Genomic DNA, 22,180 nt, shown 5'->3' with positions numbered 1-22,180 from the left:
CGCATCCCCATCATGTGAGCCCATGCAAGAAGACAGCTCGGAAGAGCGCTCTCACCAGAACCCAACCGTGTGGCACCTGATCTCAGACTTCCAGCTGCTGGAACTGTGACAACTCTGTGTCTGTGGTGTAAGCCCCTCATCTATGATATTCTGTGACAGGAGCCTGAGCTAAGACATTAAGCATCAAGGTAACATGAACTAGTGGGCGCCTGGGTGGCTCAGATGGTTAAGCGTCTGCCATCGGCTCAGGTCATGATCCCAGGGTCCTGGGATCGAGTCCCGCATCGGGCTCTCTGCTCCTTGGGAGCCTGCTTCTCCCTCTGCCTCTCTCTCTCTCTCTCTCTCTCTCTGTCTCTCATGAATAAATAAATAAAATCTTTAAAAAAAAAAAAAGGTAACATGAACTAGTAATAAGACATATGTGCCCCTGACGTGACCACTACAGAGCACAGCACCCTCACAGCATCCCTGCCCAAAACATACGACCTCATTCTAATCCTGAGAACACATCAGCTAAATGTACCCGGAGGGGCCTTCTACGAAATCCCTGACCAGGGCTCCCCAGAGCGTTACTGTCATGGGGGCCAAGGGAAGAATGAGGACTTGTCAAAGCCTGAACAAGACAAAGAGGGCCATGACATGATTGTGAACTGGATCCTGGTGGGACAATGGGTGAAATCCGAATCAAATGCATAGTTAATATTAATGTCTTAGTTTCGGTAACTGTTGTGGTTTGGCCAGATGTTAACACCAGGAAAAGCAGGGTAGATGCAATTCTCTGTACCCACTTCCCAGCTCTTCTCCAAGTCTAGAATTATTTCAAAATAAAAAAGGGTTAAAAAAAAAAAAATCTATCTCAGCGTAGAGTAATTCCTCTGGGTCTCACCAAAGGTGAAAGGATTGTCTCCAGAAACTTGTCAGCTCCCTAATCGTTACCAGATGGAGGAGCAGCTTTATACACAGGAGACAGTGACATCGGGGGGGGGGGGGGGCGCGGGGCACAATGTGAATTACTGGTGACAATACGAGGAAGCCGCTGACCAGCAAGAATGGCCCACGGAGGAGCGTGTTCGGGGATGGGCAGCTGAGGCCGGGCGGCAGTGCCTGCAAGTGGGATGTGCTTTACAGAACACGGACAGGACAGGACGGCCAGGAGCGGAGGGTAGCCCAGTCCAAAGCCTGGGTTCTGCTGTCGGTAGAAAGAAGGCCAGCGGGCCGTGGCTAGGCTAGCAGAAAACGGATTTCTGAACGCTGGCGTCCCCTGCCTTGAACTGCTGAGCTTGCACAAGGGGCTTGGGAAAGACAGGGGACACTCTGGGATGTTCCTTCCCCGATGGACACCTGGGCTTGGAGCCTCTGAGAGCTCAGCCATCAACACGGCAGAGCACCCGAGAGGACCACAGGCTACTCCTGGCTGAGGTGGGCACCTCTTTCCCAGCAGGTTCCCAAGTTACCTGTGATCCTGTTGGAAATGCTGAAGAGCCTGGAAGCCCTCTGGCGCGGCACGAACGGCTCCCGGTGGTACCGATCCCCAAAGCACAGGCCCAGCAGCTCCTTGCGAACCGTCTTGTTCCAGAGCCCATAGATCAGGGGGTGGCAGATGGCGCTGGTAAAGGACAGCCACGTGGCCCAGGTCTCCAGGGTCGGGGAGACATAGTTCTTCCCCCAGAGGGCCTCGGAGGTGATGACAAGCATGTAGGGGCCCCAGGTGACCATGAAGGCCCCGAGGACCACCAGGATGGTGATGAGGGCTTTGCACTGGTTGGCCGAATAGACCACGCCCTGAAAGGCGTTCTTCCTGCTGCCGGAGGAGGAGGTAGAGGTGCTGGAGTTCTTCCTCCCACCCCTCTGGGCGTCCTCCTCCACGAGGACCACCGCGCCGCAGTGCACCTTGCGCGCCTTGACCCTGGCCACACGGAAGATGAAGCCATAGCACACCAGCATGACCAGAAAGGGGAACAGGGCACACCAGATCTGCCAGAAGGCCGTGTAGCCAGGCTCCCGGTGCCACGCCGCCACACACATCCACTTGAACTCGTCAAACTCCACTGACGACCAACCAAACAGAGGGGGCAGGCAGCCGATGAGGGAATGGAGCCAGATGTAGACAAGGGCCATCACAGCTCGGTTCCCCGTGATCTTCATGGGGTACACCATGGGGTACAGGACAGCATAGTAGCTAGAGAAGGGATGAAGGGAGACAAGAGACAGCAGTCAAAACAGGGAAAACATCCCCGAACGGGCACCCAGTGCTCTCCGACGTGGGGAGTTTTGCTAAACTTCTCCATCTAATCCAGCCATGGGGTGAATGCTCCTGTAAGTAGCCCCTTCCCCCAACTTGTCCCCGACAAGTCACAGACGGGGCCACGTTACACAGCTTTGTGGGACCCTTCTTCTGTCAAGAGCTGGATGCGAGGATGAACCCAGAGCTCAGGCGGTCCTGTTTCCAAGTCACAGTGCCAGAGCCCAATCAGATCCAGAGCTGGGGGAGTTCTGAGGGATCCTGCCTTGAGCCAGATCACGTCTGTGTTGCCGGCATTAACCCACTTAGATCAGTTTTCAGAGGGTCATTAAAAACCAGACTAATGTGGGCGCCTGGGTGGCTCAGTCCTTAAGCGTCTGCCTTCGGCTCAGGTCGTGATCCCAGGGTCCTGGGATCGAGTCCTGCATCGGGCTCCCTGCTCAGTGGGGGCCTGCTTCTCTCTCTAGCTGCCGCTCCCTCTGCTTGTGCTCTGTCTCGCTCTCTCTCTCTGACAAATAAATAAATAAAATCTTAAAAAAAAACCTAAATATCGAAGGACTATGGGGTTCATTCATTCGAGAACATTCACCGAAGGCCTGCTGTGCAGAGCACTGTGCGGTGTACCAGAAAGGCAGCGAGGAGAGGCGGGGCAGACAGACGGTAAGAAGAGTACAAGAGTCTGGAATAGGAAGAGCTACATGTCGTCCTCACAACAACTGCCTGACGTGGTGAGTATTACCATCACCCTCATTTCACAGATGAGGACACCACAGCAGAGCAGGAAGACGCAGCCTGCCCAAGACAAGAGGAAGAAACAAGACATACAGCCAGTCCCCAACGCACATGCCAGCCGGAGTCCACACAACAGGGGTGGCTGCCAATCCCTTGGCCCTGTGTGGAGTGGGGAGGCCTGGCGGGACCCTGGCCCAGACGGCGGGGTCAGCGCGGGCTTCCTGCAGGAGATGGCCCACAGACCCAGGTCTTCAAAGATCAGAGGCCCTGGCCCAGGAATAAGTGAGGTGGAAGGCAGCCTGGGGGGTGTGGAGACGCGAGCCTGCGCCCCATGGGGAAGCTGCCCAGAGCGCCATCAGACAGGTGCAGAGTGGAGGCGGAGCCGGAGATGGGAGGCCAGGGGCCGGGGGCCTGCCTGGGCATGCGAAGCCTTGCAGGCCTGACCCTTGAACTGGAAAGGGTGAGAGGATGTAGACCATGGGGTTGGAAGGAAACCAGCACCCTCCCCACCCAGACGTTTTATCCAAAGGAAAAGCTGTTTCATGAATAATAGGGTTTCCCCCTGAGGGCAGCATGTGCAAACAACAGGGGTGGCCACGCGGATGCTGCCTGGTACAGACAGGATGTGAGAAAATGGCCGTGGCTATGAGGGTCACACATCTCCCGTGAAGCCTCCTCCCCCACTGGGACCATCCTGAGTCACCTCTGGGCACCAGCGGCTCAGGGACAGGGCTACAGCCTGAACTGCCCCCTGCCACACCTCTCCCGGAGGGGCTGCCTCCCCTGTCTGCACCCTTGGGGAGCACCTTCCTAACCAGAGGTCAGCCTGGGGCTGCTGATGTGGGGCTGCGGGCTCCCGCCAAGATGGAGCGTGGAAAGATAGCGTTTCTGGTGTGGGCTCTGAAGAGGATCCTGCAGGGATCCCGCCATGGCTTACGGCTATCACTGCCCCTGGCCTGGGGTAAAACAGTCTTATGCTGATACCTGGCCTCGCACCTTGCACGTCCGTGTGGCCCAGTGAAAGGAGCATGCCTTTGGAGCTGGAACACCTGGCTTCAGACGGTGGCTCTGCTGTCCACTCGCTGTGTGACCTCCGGTAGCTGATTGAACCTCTCAGAGCTTCAGTTCCATAGCACGTGCCACAGGTCTGCGCCACGAACTCAGCGGGTGAGACTGAGGGAAAGGCCCGGAGCGCACCTGCTCTTCCCACGGCAGTGGGGACAGTGCCTCGTGTCTGCCTGACCCCAACCTTTCCGCCTTCCTTCCTGAAAATGGGAGCCCGGACTGTTCACGCTGCTCCCAACCGCCATGACCGAAAGGGGACACTGGGCCCTTCTGAGTCCCGAGAGATGACGCAGGCCATTCTGGTGGTCTCCTACCTCTTGCCAGGTGATGGACGAGACATTGACCTGTGCGGCATCATCCCAGCAAATGAAATGAGAGGGCGCACGCTACGGTCAGATGGAGGGACACCTGGGAGGTTTCCTTCACTTTTAAAAAGAAAGAAGGCAGAGATTTCTCCTTTTCTTTCTTTCTTCCTCTCTTTCTTTCTGTTTTGAGACTTACTTATTTGAGAGAGAGAGAGCGCATGTGTGAGCAGGGGGAGGGGCAGAGGGAGAGAATCTCAAGCAGACTCCCTGCTGAGAGAGGAGCCTGATTTTTTTTGAGGGGGGGGGTGTTCCCACAACCCCTGAGATCATGACCTGAACCGAAACCAAGAGTCGGACACTCGCCTGACTGAGCCACGCAGGTGCCCCAGATTGCTACTTTTCTCTGCCCTTTAAAAGACTGCAGGCCCTCTGACCTCAAGACACCTCAGGGGCAAGAGTGCGTCCCGGTTGGGAGGCCAGGCCTGGGGGGCGTTAACTGCCCCCCCAACTCCTCTGACCAACTCCGCTCTGGCAGTCATAAAAACAATTACAATTAATAAGCTGTCCTCCACAACATACCCTTCTGGCTATTCTTAACACCCAGTTATTATTATTATTTTATGGCAAGACTTCTTTATTCTAACCAATGGTACTTGTTTCACCCACTGACTAAGGTTCTGGCTGTGAGCAATTCCAGTGGAACATGACAGCAATCCTTCCCAGCTCGGTCCTGAGTCCCACCGGGACGCTGGGGTCGGGGGCCGGCTCCCAAGGGGTCAGTCTCCCCGAGTCAGAAGGGCCCCCTGCAATGGGCCAGAGTGCTGTCCGTTTATATCCATACCCTCCAAGCACTATGCTGGTTTTAGGGTTTGCTTTCATTTTCTGTAAAATTCATATACAATGAAATGCACAAATCTATAGCTCTATGAAAATAGAGAACATTCCCACATCTGCCCACAAAAAAAAAAAAAAAAAAAATGGATTTCGTAGATTTGGGATTTCATTTCTTTCAACTGAGCCTCATTTAGGCCTAGTTGCAGGTTCAAAGGAAAATACAGAAAAGCAACTCCCTGCCCCGCTGCAGGCCAACAGAGGCCAAAACAGAGGGCTTCCTTTGCCTTCTGGGCTTCTAACTGGCTTCCGAAGCTCTGTCTTTTTTCCAGCAACTCATCTTTACACATGAGCCCAAGCACGAGCCCCGGTCCAAAAGAGGCTCTCACGATGTCGCGTGTAACTGGAAGTCGTTCTGCACGCCGGGGCTCTAAGGCTGAGCTCTCCTGGGAGAGCCAGCCCTCCACCAAGGACGCCAGCTGCAGGAAGACCGCTCCACTCCAGACACCAACGGAGCCCAAGCCGACGACAGCTACCTCGGGGAGAACACGTTAGCTTATGCTGAGCAGTCTCCTAAAAGCACGAGTGATTTCCGTCACCATCACTGGCCATCCCACACTTACAGCTCCTTTCATTTATTAAACACTATTTTTAGAGCTGGGGTTTCATCCGTCCCAGGGTAAGGTGGAAACATGAGCTGCTTCCAGGCTGAGCCACAGGTGACCACGTCACAGACTTAGGGTACGAGCCTTCCCAGGTCCAATGACAGTCACCACCTGGGCCTAGGTCCGTCCATGTGGCTAGTTTAGAACACTGACATTTCCACCGAATTTCGCTCCGGTCCGCTCTGTTTTTACACTCTGTGTTTTGCTCTCTCTTCATGAGGCTATAAGATAAACGCTTTTGGCTCATCTGCCAACTTAGTTTGATGGATTTCTTCAGCGGGAGTTCTCAGCTGGGGACGAGGGGTCTCCCTGGGGACAAGAAGCAGTGTCTGGAGACACTCTGGGTGGTCCCAACCAGGGAGGACGTCCTGCAGCGCCCAGGCCGGTCCCCCACAGCAAGGGTTATCTGGCCCAAGATGTCAGCACTGCCAGGCTGAGAAACCCGGAGTTCAACTCACCGCTTGCTGGACCTGACTGGTGGCTCACTTTGCAGTCTCTGGAGGTGAGTAAGAGTCCGGACTTTACCTCCTCAGAACTGGACGAGTTACCTACCAGCCATGTGGGCTTGGGTGAGCTCACAAAGCCTCATTCTGCTCGTCTGCAGAATGGGGGCCAGTCGAGCTGTTGCAAGAATCAGCTGGGATGAATGTTTATTAACAGCACAGTGCGGCGCCTGGCAAGTGACTACCAGCAACCCTTTCAGGTGAGGTCATGACCCGTGCCCTAGGTTTTCTCCTCTGGCACTTTCTTAGAAATGTGCCCATCTCTTTCTTCCAGTCCCATTCTCTCTGTTCCTCCTCTCTTAGGTTTTATTGCTTTTTCCTCTTCTCTCTCTCCCTCCCGACCCCTCCCCATCTCTCCCTTCCTCCCTCCCTCTCTTACGCACAGACACACACACACAGTTGCGTCTTTAGGTTTCCAACAGACTAGGGCAAATATGTAACCTCTGAAATGACCAAGATTGAGTAAAATTAGTTTACTGAAACTAAACAGGCAGAAAGAGCGTATAAGTATGTCATTTAAATGGACAGGATCAAGTTAACTGGTCCTGTCAATCTGCTTCTTTAAGCCACATGAATGACCAATAATAAAAAAAATCAACTGCGTCTGCCCTGAAGTCATCTGAAAACACCACACTTTGCGGCAGTTCCTACACTGTAATCACAAGGATCTGGCCGCGACAGTGGCCCACCTCGGGCTTGCAGGGCAGTCACCAGAGATAACCAGGCCCTGACTGCCCGTCACCAGCGGGAGGCAGACGTCCCTTCTCGACTCGTGGCTGTGTCATGAGGAGGCGCTGGTGCCAGGCTGTGGGGCCTGTGGCGCGGGGATCAGAGCTCGAGCGGGACAAGTGTGCTGCCATGTGTTGTGGGTGTCACCCCGTCTCCAGCCACGCGCCCCGGCCCCGGCCACGATGGGCCCACACACCTCCCCGGCTCCGCACCCGGCCCGGCCCCGTGACCCTTGTCCCCGCTCTGCAGCCTGGCCGCCCCTCAAACATGTTCTGTGGTCCAGTCACCCATCCCTCTCCCCTACACTGAGCTCCTCGGCGCGTCTGCTCCTCTCCCCGGGCTGTGTCTCCCCAGCACCAACCACTGTGCCAGGCCCGCGTCAGGTGCCCAGTAACTGCTTCTCACAGAAACAACTGGAGGCTGTGCCTTCGGCCGGCAGGGTCCTTCCCACCGCTTACACGCCTGCACCGTCCTACTCGCCGTTCTGACTAGTTAGTTCGAATGCCCCCATTGCCCGGGAGCCAACGCAGGACTGGAGCCGTGCCAGTGGCTACTTCTGCTTTGGGTTCCCCCCTACACTCCCCTGCCAGCCGTAAACTCCTGGTGGGCAAGGTCTGTGTCCTGCCCGCGCCTGCATCCCGCCACCCTGAGCCTTCCCCAGAGTGGCCGGCCAACGAGCACCCCAGTGGGAAAGAAGGTGCTGGAAGAGGTCAGCCATCTCTGGGATGGTGCGCTCAGACAGCACGACGAGAAGATCTGTCAAGCTTGCTGGGAACCCAACGTTCAAGCGAACACACAGCCCCCTTGAGCCGCCCTGTCACGCAGGCACAATCAGAGGACCCCTGAGAGGCACTTAAAAACAAATCCCCCCGCTCTGCTCTAGCCGTGTGCCCTCCCTCCGTGCCCCACAGGACCCAGGGCCCAGGAAGGGACACTCAGAGATCCACGATTTTTAAAAAACACAGAAATTAGAACAGTGAGATCCCACGCCTTCCCACTGCCGACAAAGTTCCAATTACTTTTTTTAATGTTATATAATCAGTCTTGATGGGATTGCTGACAAATGGCTATTGGAATAAAATCTGTACATCTTCTGAAAAACAACCTGCCTTTGATACATGAAGAATCTTGAAAGTGTGTTTACTCTTACTAAAAATACAATTCCACAACATACATGTTCCTCAAAACTGCTATCTAGAACAGTAAGCTAGGAAGGAACTGTAAAAATAAATTCTCGTATATCCACAGAATGGAATACCATGGAACCATTAAAAATCAGGTTCTTCAAGGGCATTTGACATTTGCAGGTGGGAGAAAATGCTCATCATCACTTGCTAAGTAAAAAAGCAGGTCACAAAAACCACACGTGCCGGAAAGCCTATTTAAAAAACGTACCATACGCTACCAAAACTTAGTAGAGGCAAATATACTAAAACCGAAACAGTGATTGCTTCTGACTGGTGGGATTATGGATTTCTTATTTTATTGTTTACATTCTCTGTATCATTTGCATTATTGGAGAAAAAAAGATATTTAGAGAGGCCAACTGATTAGTTCTGACCGACTGCTTCCTTCATTTTGCATTACCCACAGCCACAGAGAGCCGACAGGGTCTGGCCTAGGGCCTGGGAGAGGCCTGTGCTCTGGAGGAACCATCCGCTACCACTCGTCAGCTAGACGACGGACGGTCCCGAAGGAGCCCAGCGGCTGTGTCACCCAGTGACAAGAACCCAGACTAGCCTCCTCCCCCATCCTTCAAGCTCAACCTACTCTCTCCCTTGGAAGTCAAACACTTGCCCGTGGTGAATGAAGTGGCCAATCCTAATAAGCGTGGTGAGCGTGGGGGCCCAACCAACCTGCTGGACAGCAGGTGGCCCCTTGGGAAACCCTGGACCTAATGTCTCTGACACATCACTTCCCCAGCTTCTTTTTCTCATCTATAAAGTGTGCATTAGAGGTTTTGAGAATTTTTTTTTTTTTAAGCACTGGAATCTCTTTTAAAAAATAAACCCAAATGCAATAAAATCAGAGGTGCTCTGGTTGAAGGAAGGGCATGGAGGAAGAGGCAGAACTCTGCTTTCTCGTCCTCCCCAGCAGAAGCCCCCGACGTCCTCCCAAGGAACTAAGACGGTGTGGAAGTCTCAGGACCAGGTGATCTCTCGGGTCCCCCTGGGCACACAATCACTCCTTAATTCTTCAGTTCTCTGAGGCAAGCTTACCGGTCCACAGCGATGACCCCAAGTGTGAGCATGCTGGCCGAGCTGATCAGCAGGTACAGAAGGGCCGAGAAGTTGCACCAGACCACGCCAAAGATCCATTCCCTCCGAATGGAGCTGGTCGCCACGAAAGGCAGCACCAGCACGGACAGCAGGAAGTTGGACAGCGTGAGGCTGAAGACGAACTTGTTGCTGAGGGTGAGGAGGTAAGACTTCTTGTACAAGGTGACCACGATGACCAGGTTGCCCAGGCAGACAAAAATGGTGATTATAATGATGGTGATGAAGTCAGTGATGACGGCGCCCCCTTCACCACCTTCCTGGTCCGTGAGGTTGCTCAGCTCCTTCCTGTGGCCGAGGGAGGAGTTGAGGCTCATGGTCAGGGCACCTCAGCGTGCGGTGGGCAGAGCATGCCGGACCACTGGAAAAAGAAGGTAGGACCAGCGGGCAGGGGAACACTCGTCAAATCCCATCATATGCACTTGACACGAGAGCAGCAAGAGACCCCAGTTCTCCCATCAGTCCTGAGACCCTTACCCAGTCTTCCCCACTCAAGCTCCACCACAGAGGCCTGTTTTCTACAACCAACTTTGTGTGTGACTCCCTGGGTCTCCTTGAACAACGTGTTCCTCCAATCTAACCCAGTCTGTTCACATGCCCCGAAACCTTTGATGTACTGAAGGAGAGCCGATTCTTGGGCCCCGCCCCAGAGATGTTGGTCCCAGAGATCAGAGGTCCAGCCAAGGAACCTGCATTTTAAACAAGCAGGGGACAGGTGGGCTGGGCTGCTTTGGGGCCCCTGCAATTCAGGGAGGTCCCCGGACCAGCAGCGGCAGCAGCAACTGGAGCCACGGAGATGGAGAAGTTCAAGTACACGGCTGACTTCCTGGACCAGAACCTGCATTTTCATCCCATCCCCAGTTGATCCGCGTGCCCATTAGAGTTCAACAGAGAGCTTATAGGAACTTTCTGAGGTCCCTGAGCAACGAGTACAATTCATACTGAGGCATCATCGCTGCTCTTGTCAGCCATGGGGAAGGCGGGCAAGGACCCGAGCACCGAGTCTAAAGAGGCACGAGCAGGCACAGTCCGAGGTCTTGGCCCACAGACACCACTGTCTGCAAGGTGCAGTCCCTGCTCTCAGGACGCTGGCTCGGCATCCTGGCTAAACCTGAAGGCTAACATCTTAACATCCAATTCTAGAGGCATGTTTCTCCAAACATTTCATCTACTTTAGCAGCCAAAAAATCCCACAGACACTTCCCCCACCTGCTCTTGTTCCCAACAAACAGAAGACACCAGAAAGAAGGAAAGCTTTCCCCCCATGAGCCAGATGACAGGAACCCTGGTGCCTGAACTGTCCACACACAGCTGCAGAGCCTTCCCCGCCACCCCCCAGTTGACCTGACGCCACTATCCAAACACCTTTGGCCACCAGGAGCTGGTGGACTGAGAGGCAGCCCGTCCCCTTCCAGCAGTCCGGAGTGCTGGGTAGAAAGCTTCCCTTTCGAGTGAGCCTGTCTGCTGGGGGCCCGAGGCCCGCTGGCTTGAGCAACACCGAATAATCCTAATCCCTCCTCCACTCGAGCCTTTAAATGCTTCACAAGTGACTTGCTTTCCCTTCTCCAGATTTAATCTCCCGAGTTCCTAAAATGACTTCCAGACTCTTCACTAATTCAGACTCCCTGGTTTGGACTTGTTCGCAGACAGCTATGACCCTCTTGATTTGTGGTCCCCAAAACTGAATGTACCATTCCAGATGTGGGCTGGTAAGTGTGGAGCACAAGGGGGCAATTTTCTCCATCATCAGGACAATCTCCTCCTAATATTCACTCTAAGAACACATTTTCTTTCAGCACCCATATCATCCTGTTGGGCTTTTCTAACTGTGTGGTCAACTAAAACCCAAAGCTTATACAAATATGAATTTCTGTGAAGGCAGGAGTCCCCAGTCTAAAACTTATGGCATTAATGTTTTTAAGCCTAAATACAACACATTTCTACTAAATTTTATTTTGTGCATTTTGGCCCGTATTTCCAGGCTGCTGAAATATTCTGAATTTTTATTCAGTTATGCAGTATTAGTTACTCCAGCTTCTGTGCGATGAATATTCTTTACAGGTATGCCTTCTATGTCTAAGTCTTTGTAAGGTTATTTCTGGGTTTTGTCTTTATTTTGTGAGTTCTGAATTCTGAATTTTGTTAATTCTTATAAGTAAACTACTGGGGCACCTGGGTGGCTCAGTCGGTTAAGCATCTGCTGTGGCTCAGGTCATGATCCCAGAGTCCTGGGATCGAGCCCTACATCAGCCCCTTCTCAGCAGGGGAGTCTGCTTCTCTCTCTCCCTCTCTGCTCCTGCTCGCTCTCACTCTTTCTCTCAAGTAAATAAAAAAAAAAAATCTAAAAAAAACCTCTTATAAGTAAATTATTGATTGGTGTCTCAAAATAAAGGTCCTACATGAGCATATTATTAACTGCACAAGTGATAACATGGCGGTAAAGAAAACAGACTTTGAGTCATTAGACAAATGACAAAATGGGAGAAAATATTTACAATTTATGTCTCAGAGGAAGGACTAATCATTCTAATTTATTAAGTAATTCCAAAAAAAAAATAGAAAAGGTGAAAAAGCAGAAAAGTGAGCAAAAGATACAAACAGAAAAAAAAATGTAGCTATCTGAGGACATCGATGTTAACTAAACTTCTTGTGGTCATTTCGCAGTATACACATCCATCCAATCATTGTATCGTACCCCTTAAACTTACATGATGTTATGTGTCAGTTTAGATCCCAATAAAACCAGGCACAAAAAGACATAAACAGTTCACAGAACCAGATATACCAATTGTACTTAAACATATGAAAAGATGCCCAATGTCAGGCAAAGTAAGAGAAATGCCCACAAAACTACACGAGATACCATTTCCTCCCCTTCATGCCACAAAAACTCAAGCATGGCATCACTCTCTGTTGGTGAAGCTGAGGGGAAACGGGCATTCTCCGCACTCACTCACACTCCATGTGTGAACGCAAAAGGGAAGAGCCCTGTGGCGGGGGGTTTGGCAATATCTAACAAAGCTCCACGTGCGTGTACCCTTTGACCCAGCAATTCTATTTCTAGATAACTGCCTGAAGATGTAAGTTCATAATATGAAATAACAGATGCACAAAGTTATTCCGTTCATTAAGGCACTAATGGTAAAAAAACCAAAAAACCTGGAAAAACGTGAGAGAGGGAAAATAAAGTATGCATATTCATCTGCATATAAATATGCACAAATACATGTTTACTTATGCAAAAAGAAAAATAGGAAAGATAACCAGAAATCAAGATATTGATGGAAGTAAAATTTCTCTAAGTATTTTTTTACAGTTTTGATTTTTGAACCATGTAAGTATTTTATACACTAAAAAATTTTAAATACAAATGGATGCAAAAGGTAAACAAAATTATTGCAAACAGAAAAAACAAGCCTAACTGTCTGTAAGATTGATAACATAACCATACGGAGAAAAAAGTTATATCAAGTAGCTTTTAAAATACAGTATTTTGACTGCAAATCATTAATGGTAGATATTCTATGGACCAAAGAACTACTAAGTTTACTTAGTAGGCTTGATGTTGTTAATGGTGGTGTAATTTTACAACTATTTTGAATGTAGAGCAAGTGAGTCTACATGTTTATGGAGAAAGGAGGCACAGATTACAGAATAGGGAAAGGAGAGGAAGGACCCCGTGGTGTCAAGTTGGCTACCAGAGGTACCAGTGAGGACTCCCTATTCAAATATACAGAATCAGATCCAAGGAAATTCCCCGGCATGCAGTCAGAAAGATTAAGAAAGTGAAACTATAGAATAAAAGGCAAATGAGAGAATGAATAGGATGTGCTTTATTACTCAAGCAAAGCAGAGTGTTTTTCACTTATTAAGGGAATCACATCTGGCAAGATGGCGGACTCAGCCGCTGTGAACATCTTTCCCGCTCCAAATTCATTGAAATGCTGGGTTAAATATGACCTGAGGTTTTAAAAAGAAAAAAAAGAAAGAAAGAAAGAAAGAAAAAGAAAAGCCAAGAAAGAGAAATCCATGGGTATCAGAAACAAAATTCAAAGCCAGAGTTATAATCCCACACCTGTGGCCAGAAGAGTATCAGACCTAGTTCAAGACCCCTAGGGCTGAGGTTTTTTATGTGGGAGGGTGACTCTGAGCTCCACAGGCAGAGAACTGGAACCAATGCCCTGCATAAACAGCGGGTTCTAGAAGGGCAGCCCCCTCCATGAAAAAGGGATGAGAAAAACTCCTCCCACTGGCAAAGGGAAGCAGCAAAAACACAGTCATTTACCCGAGGCTCTGGGTGGAGCATGAAACACTTTCTTCCGTGAGAAATCAAACATTAAGTCATGTGCCATGCTGATGTGGGTACCAAATCCATGCATTCTGCATGGGGCAGAAATCCAAACTAATAAATCCATGTAAAAATTAATGCTGACAAAAGTAAGCATAAAATGGCTCTGTAGTGAATTTCCACATTCAAAAAACAAACACTCAATGAAAGTGAGTGCACAGCATTCACGAGGGAGAGTCAACAAAAGAAAAAGAACTGACATTCCAAGAACTTAAATTAATAGAAAAAGATGAATGAGACTGTAAAATAAATACTATTAAAAGCTTTTAAAAAAAGGAGGTAAGAACCATAATGAAAGAACAAGACATCATGAAAAAATGGTAAGCAACCGTGAAAAAGAATCAAATAGAAATTCTAGAAATTAAAATTTTAGTTGTCAAAATTAAAAACTCAGTGGTTATGCTGAACAACAGATTTAGCTAAAGAGAAAGATGGTAAACTGGAAGACAGTTCTGAGGAAATTACTCAAAATGCAATTAAAAAGATTAAACTGAAAGTATGAAAAGGCAAGATTCATGGAGGACAGGATAAGAAGATCCAACATAAGTTCAACAGAAGGGCAGCAAGACATTAAAGAGAATGTGGGTAGCAGACGCTGCTTGGGGCCTACCCAACCACCACTCTGGTTTTTCTTACTGGCAGAGCTCTGACTTTGTTTTGGTGTAATCCTCCAGTGACTCAGAGAAGGTTGATCCTCCCTACTTCTGGAAGCTAGATCCTGGTTGGTCTAAAGTAATCATTGTGTCCCTTCTCCTTGCAATCCTGGCAAAGTAGTCAGGAGGAGGTTTGGGGTTGGTGGGGGTGGAAATGGGGACATCTGGGGAAAGCTGCTCTGATCTCACAAAGACACTATGAAGAAAAATCTTTTCCAAGGGCCCTAACGGCAAAGAAAGCACAGAGCTGAAGCAAAGAAAGCACATCTTGGGATCTTTAGAGGTGCTCAGCCAGCGTGGTGAACATGGCAAAGAATGGTCAATCCTCAGGCTGCTGAATTAGCAAACCTTCAAGTCACTTCATCCTGGCTTCTTGTTATGGGAAATACATTTCTTAAAATGATTTTTAGATCTATTTTCAGTTAAGTTTCTGTTACTTGAGTCCAAAGCATCCAACTTGCATTAGGTTGGACCTACACTGTCCACATCAAAGTTGACACAGTTCTTAAAGGGAGGACTGAACATTTTCTAGAATTAAAGAAACACATGAGTCCTCAGAATGAAAGGGCATATCGAGTTCTAAGAGTAAATCAGAAAAAGTCTGGGACACCTGGGTGGCTCAGCTGGTTAAGCAGCTGCCTTCGGCCCAAGTCATGATCCCAGGGTCCTGGGATCGAGTCCAGCATCCGGCTCCTTGTTCAGCAGGGAGTCTGCTTCTCCCTCTCCCTCTGCCGCTCCCCCTGCTTATGCTCTCTCTCTCTCACTCTCTAACAAATAAATAAAATCTTTAAAAATAAAAAATAAAATAAGTCTGCATCAAGGCACATCACACTGAAAAATGACAAACATCAAGACACAGAGAAACTAGTAAATGCAAGTTTTCTGATAAAGAAGTAAAAATTAGATAAACAGCAGACTCTTCTTTTGAAGAAAACAGAAAATAAAGGCCAGAAAACCATGGAATGATCTCCTCAAAGTGCTGAGGAAAAGAACTCTTGCCCTAACATTCTAGAACACCATTCAAGAGAAGGCACAATATACTTCTATGGCAAACAAAACCTGAATGTTCACTAACTGTAAACTGACTGAAAGATCCACTTAAAGACTCAGTCCATCAAAGAACCCAAAATCCCAAATATAAGTAGGGTGCAATAATCAACTGTTAGAAAAGAAACTGGCAAATATATGGATAAATCTAAATAACCACTGCATAAAAATGAAATTGAAATTTAAAAAGTTAAACATCAACCATAAATTTATAAAAAGAGCAAATTTGGGAGCCTCCAACAGGGTGAAATTAAAGTACTAAGCAAAGTGGAAGCTCCTAAAGGTCCGGTGAGAATAGGAAGCGTCCAGGTTAGTATGTACTCAGGGCAGGGACTTCGGTTAGGACTGCTTCCCCAGCAGCTGGACAAGCCTGCACACAGTAGGTACACTCAGTAATTATCTGTAGATGAATGATGAGCTTTAGAAATTCTATTATTGTTGGGCGCCTGGGTGGCTCAGATGGTTAAGCGTCTGCCTTCGGCTCAGGTCATGATCCCAGGGTCCTGGGATCGAGTCCCACATCGGGCTCCCGGCTCAGCGGGGGCCTGCTTCTCCCTCTGACCCTCTCCCCTCTCATGCTGTTTCTCTCTCGCTCGCTCTCTAAAAAAATAAATAAAATCTTTAAAAAAAAAAAAAAGAAATTCTGTCATTGTTAAATAGGAGTGTTAACAATGTAAAAGAATAAAAAGAATAAAAATAGGATGCAAAACTTCCAATCCAAAAGACAGGGAAAGGGGCGCCCGGGTGGCTCAGTTGCTTAAGGATCTACCTTCAGCTGAGGCCAGGATCTCGGGGTCCTGGGATCGAGCCCCGCCTTGGGCTCCCTGCTCAGCGGGGAGCCTGCTTCTCCCTCTCCCCGCTCAGTGGAGAGCCTGCTTCTCCCTCTCCCCCTGCTCATGCTCCCTCTTGCTAGCGCTCTCTCTCAAATAATCTTTAAAAAACAACAACAAACAACAAACAAAAGACAGGGGAAAAAAATTAAGAAAGCACAACTGGTGCGTGTTACTCTCCAGTGGCCCTACAGCAGGCAGGCTTGTGAGGTGGAGGACCGACAACCCAGGGCTGCCTGCTGAGCCTCAGGTCCTCTGGTCCAACCTTTCCCAGGAGGCTGAGGGGGGTGTGGGGACCAAAGAGCCGCCCAACCAGGGAAATCCAAAATCCCGGCCTCTGCCAGGAGGCCTACAGCAGGGAGGCACAAGCCCCAGCAAATCTCCCAGGGGTGTACCTTTAAAGAACAAGAGAGAGGGCTCGGATCGCCCCAGCCAGTGAAGGCGTCCTGGCAGGCAGCCAGCTTCCCCAGGCCCGACAAGCCCGGACCCATTGCATGGGAGCAAATTACGTGTGACTCACATCACCACCTGTGGGCCAGGTCTGCCTCCAGACACAAAGGTGGTTCAGAACTCCCACACTCACTGCGTCCTGCCTTGTGCTGCAACTCTGAGAAACAACGCAAGTACCCCCTGGCTGAGGTGGGTTTTTTAAAAAAAAAATTTATCTATTTACTTGTGAGAGAGAGAGAGAGAATGCGCAGGGGGATGGGGGGGCAGAGGGAGAGAAGGAATCTCCAGCAGACTCCCCGCTGAGTGTGGAGCCCAATGCAGGGCTTGATCTCACAACCCTGAGATCATGACCTGAGCCGAAACCAAGAGTTGGATGCTTAACCAGCTGAGCCACCCCGGCGCCCTGTCTGAGGTTTTAATAAACGTATCAGCAGTTATTCCTGACAGGTCACTGGGGAAGGCTGAACGTTCCCCTCTCCTCCTCCTTCCGTGGCTCGGTGTAGCATGGACGCACGTCTTTCGGAGCTGCCTGGGCCCTCCTGGCCATTCCCAGAGACCGAAGACAGTCTGCTGGGTTAGCCTGCTGGCAACGACTTCAAGTCATTCAAAGCCAAATCGTGATTCTCAAGTAAGGGATCAGTATCATTCTGGGTTAAAAAGCAAGGCAACGTTCTAGAATATTGAGACAGGTATCTACTGTGTTTTATAAACCCATCTGCGTGGTAATTTCCAAGAAGTAATTCTAGAAGTAATCTTCATCTGCAAAAACAGAATTACTACAATGTAAGGGTAGATTACCTCTCTTGTTTAATTGTGCAAATTTGGATATTTATGGTCTCACCTCCTCTTTCTATCTAGAACTCTGATTTTCCTCAAGGGCAGACTAGCTACCACAGGCTGGTAGGCCGAGGGAATACGGGCCTGGGGGCACAGCAGCAGGCTGTCTTTGGCACTGAGGAGAGCACTCAGTGGCAAAGCTGAGGGAGTGATGGAGACGGGGACAGAGAGGGGTGAGGGGAGAGAGAATGCAATGAATCCATCCACAAATGCTGGTGGAATAATCTGAGACTGAATCATCTTGTTCTCCTCGGGTACAGGAGCCAATGCACCTTCACTGAGGCTAACTAAGCTGGGTTTCTGTCACTTGCAACTTGAAGAATCCCAACTAATACCCGGAGACGCATGGTCTGCATACAAAATGTCAAGACCCCACTTTTTTGGATGTTAGTACCGGACACCTTCCCTTCTTCAAGGTTAGGCCAACTCCTTAGGCACAGCTCTGCCTTCCTCAGCCTCCTTCTAAAAACTTTACCCTCTTCTTCTTGCTGCAGACTCGTGGACTCTAGTACCGTGGACCCCTCGTATGGCAGCAGAGAGAAGCTTTTCACCCCCAGAGTTCGGTCTCTTTGGGATCAGGAGATCCGTGTCCCGGTCCACAAGCCACTACAAAGAAAAGGAGCACCCCCCTACATGCCCCTGAGAAGTGAGGCCATCAAAGGGTCTCCCTGAGGGCCTACAGACAGCAGGCCCGGGCTCAGATGGCCGCTGGAGGCCGTGTTGGTCAGAAGGAAGCAGTTCTCCAGGTAGTTCTCTAACCAGGGGCTGCTGGACATGCCAGGACACACCTGTCCTCTCCTGAAGTCTTCTCTAGAAAAACAGATTCTTTGGGCATAAGGTTCTCTTCTGACATTCTTAAATATACCTGAGGGGGGTGGTTCACTTTCTTCTCTGTGGCACCCACCTTTATGAGGAGCCTGAGCAGCCTGGAAGCTGGCACCACCAGAGGCCCTCTACTAGAGAAATTAAATGCCCATCAAAGCCAGGTAGGCACAGAAGATACTCAAATAAGCCAGGTGAGGTCACAGTAGCCCTGTTCTGGCAATTCTCTCAGGGGCTCTTCATCTCGGCACCCCCAAGCACTTTATGCACATCAGTCACCGGCTGGAGGGGCGGGGTGGTGTTGAAAGAAGGTTCTAATAACTACCTTGCTTTGCACTAAGGGAACTGAGATCGACAGTAAGCCCCCACCACCTCCCACTACAAACCAGACCACACACCTTGTTGAGAGCCAGAGAGAGATCACAAGATCCCTGGGTGTCCTTCTCCATACTCCTGCCATCCTTCTGGGCACTCACGTGATCGTTGTCCCAAAGATGGCAGGTGCAGCAGGCTGGCCTCTGCAACCCCAGAGGGAGGCCCAGCCAGCCAGCCCAGAGTCCGTCCCCATGCGCAGTGCACTCTACTCTTGCCCCAACAAAGCCACCACAAACCTAGGAATGTCCTAGTTCCAAGCCTCTCACTTCACATGTAGAGCAGGTCTGAGCTCCGGTCTGCTTGGGAAAATGCACCACAGAAGGAAAAAAAGCTGCAGTCGGAACTGCAGACTGCCTTAAGTCCCCAACGGAGTTCTTGGTGGGCCAGTGGCAGAGACCTGGCTTTGGTCCCCTCTGCACGGACATTATCCACCTGAGTACCTCACTGCCCTTCACAACATCCTTCGGTAGAGACTAGAAGGCTGGAGCCAGGGGCTCTTCACGGACTGTGACCCTGTCCACAGTGAGTCTGCTTGATGTCTTCCCCAAACCAAGCCCTTGCTCCTCAGCATAGACACTTCCCAAGGCTTGGTCCTTGATCCATCCCTTTCTCCCTACACTCTTGAGAATCTCATCCATTTCCAGAGTGTTACTTAATTATTTTTAACTAATAATAAACAGTATTTGCAAAACACCGTGCAACATACAATGTGTCCTGACATGCATCATCTCATTAGATCATCTGGGTAACTTTGAGAGGTAGGAATTAGGCTTCTCCCCATTTCAGAGAGGCAGCCTAACATACAGTTAAGAGCATGAACTCTGGAACGAGAGAGCCTGGGTTCAAATCCCAGCTCCACTACTTACTGGCTCTGTGACCTTGACGTGCTCCCTAAACTCTCTGGGCATGAGCTTTCCCTTCTGTAAGACGGGGACAATACTCTTGCGCAGGGTTGGGGGGAGAAGTCAACGAGTTAACATTTGTACAGTGCTTTAGAATAGTGTTTGGAACCACATTAAGTGTTTGTTAAATAATAAAATGGGGAAACTGAGGCTCAGAAAGGTTAAGTGCCTAGTTTTCGAGAACAGGTAGGAGCAGCTATATACAACTTGGCCCGATGGCCGTGAGGCTACCATCTGTTTTCAACCCATCCATTCACCACAGAAGATGCAACATGGTGTGAACTCACCTACACACCCGATTTCTCACCCATCAACCCCGTCACGGGCCCTCTGCTCCAGCCAACTGGGCTATGTGCTTCCATTTCCAATTTACTTTTGCTTCAACCCATCCTCCTCTCAGAATACTCCCTGTTTATAGAATGGCTAAAGATTTATGGAGTCTAAAATATGTTACTGATCTATTGGTCTAATGACTTTATTGAAAGAGGGAAAGAAACAAACAAATAAATGGGGGAGCAGGGAGACTGAAGCCTAAGAAACGAACAAAAAATATACCAAGTCACGACACAGAATCTGGCAATGATTTCTTGGACAGGACACCAAGGGCACAGGCAAAAAAAGAAAAAAAAGACAAACTGGACTTTGTGAAGATTTTAAGAATCCATACATCCAAAGGTACTATCCACAGAATATAAAGGCAACCCACAGAATGGGAGAAAATGTTTGCAGATCACATATCTGATTAGGGATTACTATTTAGACTATATTAAGAACTCCTAAAATTCAAGACTAACCTAAAAAAAAACCTGTGTCCAAAAAAGAGATGTAAATGGCCAACAGGTACATGAAAAGATGCTTAACATCACTGAGCATTAAGAAAAGCAAATAAAACTACAAAGAGATATCATCTCATACTCATTAGAATGGCTGCTATAAGAAAACAAAACAAAACAGAAAACAACCAGCGTTGGTGAGGATGTGCAGAAATAGAGCCCTTCTTCACTGTTGGTGGGAATGTACTGACAAAGCCACTGTGGAAAACAGCATGAAGGTTTCTCAAAAAATTAAATATTGAATTACCATACAATCCAGCAGTTCCACTTCTGGTTCTAAACCCAAAATAATGAAAAGCAGGGTCTTGAAGAAATACCTGTACACCCATGTTCCCAGCAGCATTATTCACACTAGCGAAAACGTGGAAGCAACCCACGTGTCCAGAGTGACGAATGGATACGCGAAATACGGTACACCCACACGATGGAGTACTGGAGGCTGTGACGTAGGCTCCAACATGGATGAACCTGGGGGATGCTATGCGGAGTGGAATAAGTCAGTCACAGAATGACAAATACTGGATGATTCCACTTACATGAGGAGCTCAGAGTAGTCAAAATTCTAGAGATAGAATGAAGAACGGTGGATGCTAGGAGCTGAGGGTAGGAGGGAGGGGGGGTTGGTTAATGGGTTCAGTTTTACCAGATGAGGAGAGTTCTGGAGATGGATGGCGGGAATGGTTGCACAATGTGAATGGAGTCGATACCACTGATTTGTGCACTTAACCACAGCTAAGATGGCAAGTTTCATGTTAAATTAAAAAAAAAAAAAAGTTGAAAAACGTATTTATCAGGGTTCCTTCTCTTGAAGGCCTCTCCCCACAGGGTTTGGAGAGTCACCAAGTGAAGGCAGTAGCTATCTTCCCCACGGGCGGCATCTGGAGTAACCCCCACTCCCCCCCCCCACACACCCCCACACACCCCCGCCAGCACCAGCCGACGGAGTGGCCAGGATGAGTCCTCACCAGCTCCTCGTCCAGCACGGGCTCCCAGGCTGAGCACACAACGTGAAACCATGCGTCGTGCGGCACCCTCCCCGGAGGCCACGGTCAAACAAAACTCAGCTCTCTGTTCCTCAAACCTCTCTGTTGCAGTGTTTGTCGTGTGTGTTGGGAGGATGTGAGGAACACCCCGTACTAAGCCAGCTGAACTCGGAGCCATGGACCGTCCGCTGAATTTTTCCAAAGGACCCCTGGCCTCGTCCCAGGCCGCCGTCAGCAACAGCAAAGGCCGCCAGCATTCCCCCTGGTGCTTCCCGGTCCACGCGGACGGGGCCGGGCCATTTCAGCCCCCGGAAAGTCCACACACCACCAGCTGCAGTCATGAGCGAGACAGCTCTCCAGGGGAGAGTCCTAAGTCCCCAGGGAAAAGCGCTTTAGGAAAAGGCAGGGCAAGCAGCATGGGCTGACCGCAGCTCTCCGGGGAAGCGTTAGCACCCTGAAGGTCCAGCCAGACCGGACTAGAGGGCGTACTCTTCCAGCTGCGCACAAGGCAGCGATCTCCCCTTTGCCAGGCCACTGGACGCCCCAGCCTGGACCACGTGACCGCCCTGGGTGGAAGAAGAGCAGGAACACCAGCTCTTCCAGGGCAGGCGTGGAAAAGCCCCCACCACGCAGGCCCGCGGCCATCCTGCCTAGAACTGGGATCCCAGCACGCAAGGCTGGGTCAGACCAGGTCAGAACGGCCCCAGGCTGTTCCAAATTCCCTGCCGCTGCTGCCAGACGTGGGGGTGGTG

General features: G+C 49.9%; 1 protein-coding gene across 1 annotated transcript in view; it reads right to left on the bottom strand.

Annotated features, from left to right (window-relative positions):
• The window catches only part of GPR161 (G protein-coupled receptor 161), a 46,132-nt gene that overhangs the window by 9,049 nt on the left and 14,903 nt on the right, over positions 1 to 22,180 (bottom strand). Inside the window, exons 2-3 of the mRNA XM_044916410.1 lie at positions 9,292 to 9,709; positions 1,455 to 2,179 (exon numbers count right to left, since the gene is read on the bottom strand). Coding sequence (XP_044772345.1) covers positions 1,455 to 2,179; positions 9,292 to 9,665 — 1,099 coding nt within the window. The 5' untranslated portion in view covers positions 9,666 to 9,709. The remainder of the gene's footprint in view (positions 1 to 1,454; positions 2,180 to 9,291; positions 9,710 to 22,180) is intronic.

The sequence above is a fragment of the Neomonachus schauinslandi genome, chromosome 6, assembly GCF_002201575.2.
Source record: "Neomonachus schauinslandi chromosome 6, ASM220157v2, whole genome shotgun sequence".
Lineage (NCBI taxonomy): Eukaryota > Metazoa > Chordata > Mammalia > Carnivora > Phocidae > Neomonachus > Neomonachus schauinslandi.
The sequence above is the reverse complement of the archived record's forward strand: the minus strand, read 5'-3'. Positions and strand labels throughout refer to the sequence as shown.